This window comes from Acanthisitta chloris, unplaced genomic scaffold (genome assembly GCF_000695815.1).
Source record: "Acanthisitta chloris isolate BGI_N310 unplaced genomic scaffold, ASM69581v1 scaffold36409, whole genome shotgun sequence".
Lineage (NCBI taxonomy): Eukaryota > Metazoa > Chordata > Aves > Passeriformes > Acanthisittidae > Acanthisitta > Acanthisitta chloris.
This window is the reverse complement of record NW_008693707.1, coordinates 13,211-23,909: the sequence shown is the minus strand read 5'-3', so window position 1 is coordinate 23,909 and position 10,699 is coordinate 13,211. Positions and strand designations below refer to the sequence as shown.

Sequence of the window (10,699 nt, the reverse complement as noted above, 5' to 3'; positions counted from 1 at the left end):
CATGGAGCCGCCGCTCCCCGCGGGGCAGAACGAGCCCGCCCGGGATGAAGACAAAGCTTTCTACGATAACCTCACCCCCAAGAAGAAACCCAAATCGGTGAGATTCGCCCCCCCGAGGGTCCGAGCCGCGCTGCGCTCCCTGCCCCGGAGGGGACTCAGCCCCGCTGGGTGCGCTCCCTGCTCCGCGTGTCCCATCTCCTGCGCGTACCCTCTGGTCTCTCCAGCTGTGGGTTCTCTGGGGTCCTCCTGGATGCTTCGTCTTCTCTGGATTCCCCCGTGGAACCCCCTCCCCAAGTCTCTCTGGGTGCTCCATCTCCTCCTAGAGCCTCTGGGTCTCTCCAGGTGCCCAATTTCCTCCATGCACTGTCAGGTCCTCCTGAGTCTCTCTGGGTGCCCCATCTCCTCCTAGACCCTCTGGGGTCCCCTCGGGTCTCTCCAGGTGCCTAAATTCCTCCATGCTCTGTCAGGTCCTCCTGAGTCTCTCTGGGTGCCCCATCTCCTCCTAGACCCTCTGTCTGGGGTCCCCCCTGAGTCTCTCCAGGTGCCCAATTTCCTCCATGCACTCCTGAGTCTCTCTGGGTGCTCCATGTCCTCCTAGACCCTCTGGGGTCCTCTCTGTGTCTCTCTAGGTGCCCAATTTCCTTCATGCACTGTGGGGTCCTCCTGAATCTCTCCAGGTGCTCCATCTCCTCCAGGTGTTCTGTAGTCCCTCTGGCTGTCCCTGTTTTATCTTTGACCCCAGGAGTCCATCCAGGTTCTTGGGGATGCCCTGGTTCTCTCTAGGTTCCACTCTTCCGTGGCATCCCTTGGTTACCTGCAGTCTCTCCGGATCCCCCTGATGTCTCTGGGTTCCTGCAGGTCCCTGGGGTGTTCCTGGATCTCTCCTGGGCTGAGATGTCCTTGCAGAGTGGCTCTGTGCCCCATGAGCTGCCAGTCCCCTGTGCCAAGGCAGGAGGCCCAGCCAGGGACAGGAAGGGTGGCAGTGTCGGAGCAGTGGGACAGTCCAGGAGCCGAATCCTTGCCCAGGGTGTCACAGGGGTGTAGCTGCCCCTGCCAGGCTCTCCTGCTCTGGGAGATTAGAGGGAAAGCCTGTGTTATCTAACCAGGGCTGAGCCTGCAGTGTTTAAACACGGGAGTGCCTGGAAGTGCTGCTGTATCTTGGAATAGCTGTGGCAGTGTGAGGCTGGCAGGGCTGGGGGCTGTGCCCGGGCTGGACTTGGCTTTCATCCCTCAGCCTACAAGCCCACCCAGCTATAACCATAACCACAGCCATCCTCGAGGCTCTGGGGCTCGGGCAGAAGCACTACCCATGGTGAGATCAGGGATCTGGTGGCAGTTGGCACCTTCTGTGGCAAAACTCTGTGTGTGACCTCTCTGGTGAGGGGACACGGCCAACCCACTGCTCTGGGACTCTTAACATGGAGCAGCCTCTGTGCTTTGCCCACTGGGGACCCAACTGCAGCCCCTGGCCCTGTTGCCAGCTGGCATTTCTGCTGCCTGTGCCCTTACCAGATGAGAGGGACAGCCTGGCTCGGTGGCAGGATGCAGCTAGTTGTCTTTCATGCCATACTTTGAGCCTGTGCAGATGTCAGCCCAGACTCCTCCCCCTGCAGCCAGCTCAGTGACCAGTACACCCATCTCTGCTGTACAACTGGTGAAACCGTGGCATGGGGTAAGGATGTGCTTTGCTTGCCCATCAGGCTAGTGGCAGAGCAGAGATCCAGGCACTTAGATCCTGTAGTTAGGCTGTGCCATCCCCCTGTGCATGGCTGGGGATGATGCCCAGCACTATGCCCCTCTGCTGGGGCAGGTGGGGGTTCTGTGCCCATGGGCAGACAGTTTATCTGCCCTCACTCACAGCCAGTCTGCCCTGCCAGGCAGCTGCCAGTCCATGATGGATGGCTGCAGAGAGAGCTTTTCCGCAGTATAAATAATGTTCTTGGAAAACTCAAAAACATCCCAGCCGTTGCCCTGAACTTTAATCTGATCCTGAGCAAGGGGTGACAGTGCCCAGGGCTCTTTGGTGCACAGGGGAAATGAGGTTTGGTATCATCTGTCTGTGCCCTTAGGGGTGCCAGGTCTGTCTGCCCTCTCAGCCAAAAGTCTCTGCCAGCCAAAGCAGGTACCACTGGGGGTGCAGGTGTGAGCTGTGGGGAGTTGCTCCCTCCTGGAGCTGTAAGGTGTCAGGATGATTTTGGGGAGCCCATTCCTAGCTGGGAAATGGATTTCCAGGGTATTCCTGTTTTGCAGGGGTCTCTGCTCTTCCCACGGCCCCAGATCCCACAGCTGCTCCAGCCTTGCTTCTGCCAGCTGGGGAGGTCAGTGATGAGACCTGTCACCCTTCAGCAATGCTGAAAACATCCCCCAGCGTCTCTAGTAACACTGACTGGGGTCACTGGGAGCTGGCCACCTTCTGCTCTCTTCCTTTGGGGACCCATCCAGCTCCAGGGTGCCTGATTTTTGGGATGCTGTAGCTGGAGTGGGGACGATGCTTGATCCTGGAGCAAACTCTTCCTCTTCCCTTTCTGTGACTAAATCTCACTCTAAAATCTACCTCCAAATATTGAATTTGATCACAAGCATTTGGTCTTCTGAAGCACCTAGGGAAGTGCCTGGAGCTGCCAAAATTGCTTCAGAATTTGGGGACTGAGTTGGGTCTAGCAGATCCAGCCCCAGGCAATGCAGTAGGATCAAGGGGTGCAGGATGGAGCACTGTGGCTGCTGCCAGTGCTGCCCTCCAGGAGTGGCAGTGAAGCTGCTGGGGTTGGGTGGGTGTCACTGTGGGCACCTGTGGCTCTCGTGGGTGAGAGGACATGGTCCTGCTGCACATCCTGGGATCCTCTGGGATTTCCAAATATCTGCCTCTAATCCTGGAGGGGGTGCTTAGGATTTACATCTGATTAGAAGAGCGATTTAAAAGCTGCCAGCTGTTGGGTCTGCAGAGGGAAATGGACTGTTTCTAGTCACTCCTGAAATACATCCTTCCCCCAAAACTGAGAGGTTTGGGTCTGTGATGAGTTTTGCACTTGATGGAGCTGGAGCCTGCTGGAAAGTTCACTTATGCTTCTGAGATGGGGTTTGGACTTTGTGGACCATCTGGAGCTGTGCCAAGGGTTGATGTTCCTCTTCAGAGGGCTGAGCTGTTGGGGCATGGCCCTGGGATGGACCCAGGATTGGGATGAGACCTTCCCCCATGCTGTCTTGCTCATATTTTTCTTAAACACTTCATTAATCTCTCGATGGATGTTCAGGATGGAGCTGCATCTGACCTTCCCGTGGGAAGGGAGAGGAGCTCACCATGAGTCCCCAGGCAGCAAATTCAGTTGGATTCGGCTGAGTGGAGCCTCAGCTTGTGTTGGATGATGAGCTTTAACTGCCCTTGGCTGACCTTGGATACTGCTCGGAGGGGAAAACAGGGTTTATAATTCAGAGTGTCCAAACCCGCTGGGGCAGCCAGAGCAGGAGGTTGTATTGGGATGGGGACTCTGAGATGAAATGCCAGGACTGTAGGTGAGATCCCCCCATGCACAGTTCCTATTCAAAAAGAAGTCTGTTTGCCTTGAAACATCACAGTTTTGGAGGAAAAGTGAGGTTTGTAGTGCTGTTCATAGCACTCTGATGGAGGATTTGAGGTGATGTAGCTCCTGGAGTGCTTTTTAAAGCCCATTTGTGAATGTTGTAATGACCATCTGCAGTACCAGTGAGGATGGAGAAGCATCCAACCAACCTCGAGGAGAGAATGCTTCCAAATGAACCCTCTATTTCAAAGAAATGTCAAAATGTGGAGCCCTCCTCACAGAGCAGAATTGCCTTGTTTTCTAAATATCAGCATTTCCCAGGGAACAGCAGGGCCATTCCAGCCCAGCCCGAGCTGGGAGCTGCCTTAGCACCCGGGTGAGACTTTCCTACTAAAAGTACTCCAAAGGTGCAAATCTTCCTTGGCAGGAGCCAACAGGATCCAGCAGGTCCCATTCCCAGAGGCCAAGCTTCCTGCCCACAGGCACCTGGGGCTCCAGCTGCCCACGCTGGGGCAGAGTCAGGCCCCAAGCTTATGGTTATTTTTATTGCTGTGTTTATTGCCTCTTAAATGAACCTCCTGGAGGCTGCTGCCTTTAAGTGGCAGGGAAGGACCTTGAGCAGCCTGTTGCTGTTGCGTAAGGTGTGGGTACACCCTCTGGGAGTGAGGTGTGTCTGGGGAGATAGAGATGGAAATTCCCTCTGGGCACCTGGCTTGATTTTTATGCTCCCAAACATCCTCCTCTCCCCCCTGAACATGCCTCTGTGCTGTTATGTATGGGCTGCTGACCTGTTTTCTCTCCTGGTGATCTTCCTGCAGGGCTGGCTCTGGAGGATGCTCTGCCCTGTGGTCTCTCAGGGGTTAGGATCAGGGAGCAGGATGGAGTGGCAGAACTCTGGCTAATGGCCGGATGTCCCAGGACCTTTAATAGTTATTAATCCTTTCAGCTAATAAATGGCCCATGACACCAGAGTTAGTAATTAATGAACTGAAGTGCCAAGACTTGGCCTGTGACCAGTTAATAACTGAAACCCCTTGGGGAGCTGAATATAACTGGGGACCTGGCTGTGGTTCATTTGGAGTGATGCTGATGTCCTGGATCAGCTCCTGCATGGATCTGGGTGATCCTGCTTGGCCTGAGGGTTGTTCACCTGCTTTCCTAAAAGAGTCCTAAAACCAGGACCTTATTTCCCTGCAGATGCTGTGGGAAAGAGATCCCTCTGACCGCAGTGATGTTCTCAGCCTGAGCTAATCTGTGCCTCGTTCTAATCACCCACTGCTCAGTCTCTTTTCTGCGGATTTTGGGTACAGATGGAGCCTTGGAGAGGTGCCTGGGACCGACTGCACTGGCTCCAGGCACTGCTTATAGTGGGGTGTGGAGCTGGGAATGGTAGGGAAGCTCCCATTGAGTCATTCCTGGGTGCGTCCCCATGCCAGGCTGGGGGCAGAGTGAGCCCCAGGGCAAGCCCAGCCCTGCAGGGAGCAAATCCCCAATGTGGATGGGGCACCTTGTCCTTGTCAGGCTGCTGTTCCTGCTAAGCTCAGCCCTAGGCAGGGTGGGAGCTTGAACTTTGGAGCATCCTCCTTGCCCTGGGCAAACTGGCACTGCCAGAGGATTACTCACAGGGGAACATGCCACAGAGCCTCCTGGAGATCACAGAGGGTGAGGTGTTTCTGCAGTGCTGACGGCCTGGATTTCACAGGCTCCCTGTGGAGATGAATCTTTGAGCTCCTGGGGAGCCTCCAAGCCTTGTCCTGCTTCCTGGAATCGCTGCAGGCTCCTGGTGCAATGTCCCTCCGTAGGATTTGCTGTCCTGGCAGTGAGGATTTCTCCTTGCCCATCAGTGATTAACTTATTTTCATGCTTGCCAGTGAGTGATGGGGATTAACACCCCTGTGCCCTCCAAGGACAGAGGGTGGACAGGTGGGGGTCAAGATGGGATTGACTTTCCCAGTGTCTTCACTCTCCCTGCCAAGTCCCACTGGAGGCGCCTTGTTGACTTCAGTGGATTTTTGGATCAAGCCCTTGAACATTAATAATAATGAGTCATAAATCTTTGCTTGCACCACCTGTTTGTCATGTTTCCACCCACAATAACTGTATCAAGTGTTTTTAGAAGCTGAGCTGGCACGGGTTGTTTGTCACATCTGGACAGCATCATGGGATGCGGATCTGGCTGAGCTGCAGCGTGTGGTTTTTCCTGGCTGGGGGGTGGGAAAAGCCACACAAATTCCTTCTGCGTGGGGTTGAGTGGTTCTCCCTGGAGTAGCATGTTGGGTCTGGGAGTCTGTTTGCAGTGGGAGGGCTTGGGAATGAGATCTCACGTATCCTGAACGTGTGGGGATGGTGTGTCAGGGTTTCATCTGTGGAAACACTGGAAAATCAGGGTTGTCACTGCCCCGTTGTCCTCAAAATCACTATGGAGATGTCACCCACCCTGTGGACTCTCATTGCTGGGAGTGAACCATCCTGGGCAGTGGTGCTGGGAGCAGGGGCTGCCTCCCCAATTTCTCCTTCTCCCCACAGCCAAAGCCTGAGAATGCCATCACCATTGCCGTGTCCTCGCGCGCTCTGTTCCGCATGGAGGAGGAGCAGAAGATCTACAACGAGCAAGGGGTGGAGGCCTATGTGAAGTACCAGCTGGACCATGAGAATGAGCCATTCCTCCCTGGGGCTGCCTTCCCCTTCGTCAAGGTGAGCATCCACCTGCCTAGGCTGAAGCAGCACTGTGGTCCTGACCTGAAGGTTTTGGGGAGGGGGGAATGCTGTGGGATGCTTGTGTTGGGAAGGGATGGGAAGTGAGCAGAGTGGCAGAAGGGATGGGATGTAGCCACAGAGCAAACAGAGGGCAAACAAACCCCTTGGCAAGTGATGTGCTGCTTCCAGGGCTGGATTTTCCAAATTGGCAACTAAGCCCAAGAACTGAAGAAATCATCTCTTCGGATCATGTTTAAAGTTTTCCTTTAGGGAATTTTCAGAAGTTTTTCAAATGATTATTGCTATTTATTTATTCTTGGAAATTGGCTGAGTTCAGCCTCGCTGCAGAGTCAGCCAATTTCTAATTCTGACGTGTTGAAATGAGGCATTTCAAACTTGAAAAATCTTCTCTAATTTCTGCCCCACTTCCCCTGGATTTTGTGCAGCTCTGGGTGTTGGCCCTCACTGCAGCAACCTCTTGCCTGTTCCCAGTGAATAAACTAACCCTCTCAGTGCAGAGAGACTTGTTCTGTTTCTGACTGCTTGAAAAACACTGATCTGTAGCTTGGCACTAATTGATTCATTCTCATTTCCTTTTGTGTTTGAAAATAGAAGTATAGCTGTGAGTTTTTCCCCTCCAAATCAGTCTGTTTTTTTCCCAGCTGATGTTAGCTTGGCTCAGGGTGTAGCTGGGTCGGGCCAGGTCTCTGGGTTTGGTGAAGGGAAGTGTCTTGCTCAGTGAGAAGAGGGTCAAGGCCATGCCTGGGGCTCACTGATACCTCTCCCCTCTCCCTGTGGTGCTGCAGGCACTGGAAGCAGTGAACACACAACTGCGTGAGCTCTACCCTGACAGTGAGGAGCTCTTTGACATCGTCCTCATGACCAACAACCATGCCCAGGTTGGGGTTCGCTTGATCAACAGCATCAACCACTACGGTAAGCTGGGAGTGAAGCCATCCTGTGTGTGTGGCTTCTGGGCAGTGTTATTGCTTGGCAACCAGAAAAGGAGATGTTTTCTTCTGTCTCTTCCTCCAAACCACCCACTGAGCTGCTTCTCCCACATTTCCTGGGTGTTGAGTGGGAGTTGGCTGGCAGTGAGGTGTTGGTCATGCTGTTGGACAGCAAGACCAAAATGAGCCGCTATCCTTCAAACTCTTTGGGTGCCAGAGGGAGCAGCATCAAGGCTTGTTTGGGAGGACAGTCAGGCTCACCCTGGGGTCTGTCTGCCCTCAGATCTGTTCATCGAGAGGTTCTGCATGACGGGAGGGAACAGCCCCATCTGTTACCTCAAGGCCTATCACGCCAACCTCTACCTCTCCTCCGACGCCGAGAAAGTGAGTGGGGCCATTGAAGAGGGTGAGTCTGGGGTCCAGCTTGGGAAGGGCAGTGGGGGGAGCCTGGCGTCCTCAGGGGGTTGATGCCAGAAGCAATAGCTCAAATATCCACGACCCTACATCAACATGCAGTTAGGGTCTACCTTGTCCCACATCTTTGACGCTCCGAAGAGCCTCTAGTTTCCATAGAAATAAGCCTTTCCTTGAGCTCCACAGCTCTTCCAAGGCAAAGGCAGTGTTTTTCCTCATTAATTCCTGTATGCAAAGGGTGATTTGTTCTCTGGGGATTTGTTTGTGCTGTAAAAGGTCTTGGGGCCAAGCTGCAGGCGCTCCTGGGTGCGTGCATTTCCTTGCAGTGTTTGCTTCCAGCCCATTGTTGTTTTTTTGCTCTGCTCCTCGACGGATGAGCCACAAGGACAGGTCCTTGGATAACTGCCACCTCTTGCCTCATGCTTCACCTCCACAGGGATTGCTGCAGCCACCATCTTCAGCCCCAGCAGAGACCTGGAGGTGTCGGATAACCAGCTGCGGGTGGCGTTCGACGGAGACGCCGTGCTCTTCTCCGATGAGTCAGAGCAGATCGTGAAGGCTCACGGCTTGGACATGTTCTTTGAGCACGAAAAGGCTCATGAGAACAAACCTCTGGCACAGGTAGTGCTGGGGTGAAGCCAGGAAAAAAGGCTCTGGGAGAGGGGACAGCCCACAGGGATGCTGGAACAGGTTGTCCAAGGAGGATGTCCCAACCCTGGCAGTGTTCATTCCAGGTTGGATGAAGCTTTGAGCAACCTGCTCTGGTGGGAGGTGTCCCTGCCCATGGGATCATGGAGTCATAGAATCCTCACTGTCCCACCAGCCCTTTCCACCACCCAGCCATTCATCCCAGCTTTCCCCACTGCCCTGCCACCCCTCCCAGTCCACTGCACCAGCTATCCTCACCACCCCTCCCAGCCCTCCCCATCACTTGCCCAGCCCAGCATCCATCACCACCACCACCACTCCATCCCTCCCAGCCCTTCACACCACCCTGGCATCCCTCCCCTCCATCCCTCCCAGCCCTTCACACCACCCCACCAGCCCCTTCTAGGGATTGGAATGGACCTTACAGATCATCTTGTCCCAGTGCCCCTGGATGATCTAGAAGGTCCATTCCAACCCCTAAAATTCTATGATTCTGTGCTCTCTGGGAACAAGCCAGAGATGGCATGTGGAGCATGAAGTGGGGTAGGCTCATGGAATGGTTGTGGTAGGCACTTTGCTGTCATTTTTGGGGTTCACAGAGACAAATGGTTACCCAGCACATCTGGAACTAGATGCCTGAAAGCAGGATAACACAAAGATCATTAAAGAGATGTTTTCTTCCCTTGGCAGGGCCCCCTGAAGGGCTTCCTGGAGGCACTGGGGAAGCTGCAGAAGAAGTTCTACTCCAAGGGGTTGAGGTTGGAGTGTCCCATCCGTACCTACCTGGTGACTGCCCGGAGCGCGGCCAGCTCGGGCGCTCGGGCTCTAAAGACTCTGCGCAGTTGGGGCCTGGAGACGGATGAGGCTTTGTTCCTGGCTGGTGCTCCCAAGGGGCCACTGCTCAAGAAGATCCGTCCTCACATCTTCTTTGATGACCAGATGTTCCACGTGGAGGGAGCCAAGGAGATGGGCACCGTGGCTGCCCACGTGCCCTACGGCATCGCCCAGAAGCACAAGAGGCTGGTGCAGGAGAAGCAAACCCCCAACAGCAAGTAGCAGACAGAGCTGGTTGGTCCCGTGGCTTCTGGTGTGTGGCTTGGACCTCATCTCATGTGCCACACTCCCACCAGGGTTGTGGTCTGTGAGGCAGAGAGAGTTTGGGCTGGGGGATGTGGTTATTCCCCAGGGGGAGCCATGGAGGAGGAGGTTGACAAACAGCTTCTTCCACCTCTGTTCTTTGGGATGTCGTGGCACTGTCCCTGTTCCTGGTGGGACTGGAGACTCCTCTGTGCTTGGCAGCCCATGAGCCATTTTCCCACTTTGTCCACGCACTCTGCGCTTGCTTCAGGCAAAATTGGCTCAGCCTTGTGTGGATTCTTTGTGCCAGGCAGGTTCAACCTTTTGGTGTTCATTCAAAACCCCAGATAATTCCTAAAGCCTTTGACTTCTTAAGCAAATGTTCAGGCTGAACTTTTGGGAGCACCCAAAAACCTTCCTTGCAGCTTTGAAACAAAACGTCCCTTTTAACTAAAATCAAACCTTCAATTATTCCTTCACAGACTCAGCTCTTGCTCCCCAACCAGAAAACCTTCAATGTCTGTCCTTTCTGCAAGATTTTGCCAATGGAACAGCTTAAATTTGGGGAAAATAGAAACAAATACTTACATACTAAACTGAAAAAAAATCCTGTTTCCTGCTTGGAGCTTTGGGCTGGTGTATCAGTGGCCCAGGTTTTTGTATTTGGGTTTTACACTTGCATGATTTAGCACTTCAAAATAATCATCTCAGTGAGGCATCCAAAGTGCAGCTTGTCCTGGGCTGCAGACACATGCCCAAGGCTTGAATTAAGTTAAAAGCAGGCCCTGATATATTAGGGACATCATTTGAAGTCCATTTAGGTAAATCTGCAGAGAATTTCAGCCTGGGGATTTTAATTAAAGGATTTTTTTTTTCTCCCTTTCTAGGCTGAGCCCATATGAATTGATAATCTTTTTCTCCTCAGCCTCTTAAAACCTCTGGTGTTTCCTAAAATAGACATCTCTGCTAGTGATGCTGTGAGAGAACCAAATCTCCGATTAAAAAAACAGGAGGAGAAATCAATGGGAGAGAAACTGGTGTGAAAATCACACTGACGTTTCGGCTCCAAGCCATGTCCCAAAGGACACTCCCAGGAGGAAAATGCAAAGATTATTTCTTCCTTGTGGTTGTTTTTTTTTCCCCCCTTGATTTTTGTTGCACTGCACCTCAGTTGGGCAGGAAGGATGCTCAGTATTATCTCAGTAGCTTCCTACTAACTCCATGGGCTGAAGTTTTCCAAGGTTTGTGTCTGCCTCTGGCTTTCTCCAGGGAATTTTCGGCTCAAACAGTGAGGCTGGAGCTCAAGTTCTTGCACTTTTGAGGAAGATATAAACAAGCTGGTGATGCCTTCAGTGGCTTGGGAGACTTTTCTCATTGCACTACATCCTGCTCTAG

The 10,699-nt window shown here is 53.2% G+C and overlaps 1 protein-coding gene across 1 annotated transcript; it reads left to right on the top strand.

Annotated features, from left to right (window-relative positions):
- The first annotated feature begins 1 nt into the window (after position 1).
- On the top strand, positions 2-9,283 carry NT5C1A (5'-nucleotidase, cytosolic IA). Its single transcript, XM_009083160.1, has 6 exons — positions 2-97; positions 6,045-6,212; positions 7,022-7,151; positions 7,449-7,571; positions 8,016-8,200; positions 8,918-9,283. Exons 1-6 carry the CDS (start codon positions 2-4, stop codon positions 9,281-9,283), a joined length of 1,068 nt encoding a protein of 355 aa, XP_009081408.1.
- Positions 9,284-10,699: the final 1,416 nt, after the last annotated feature.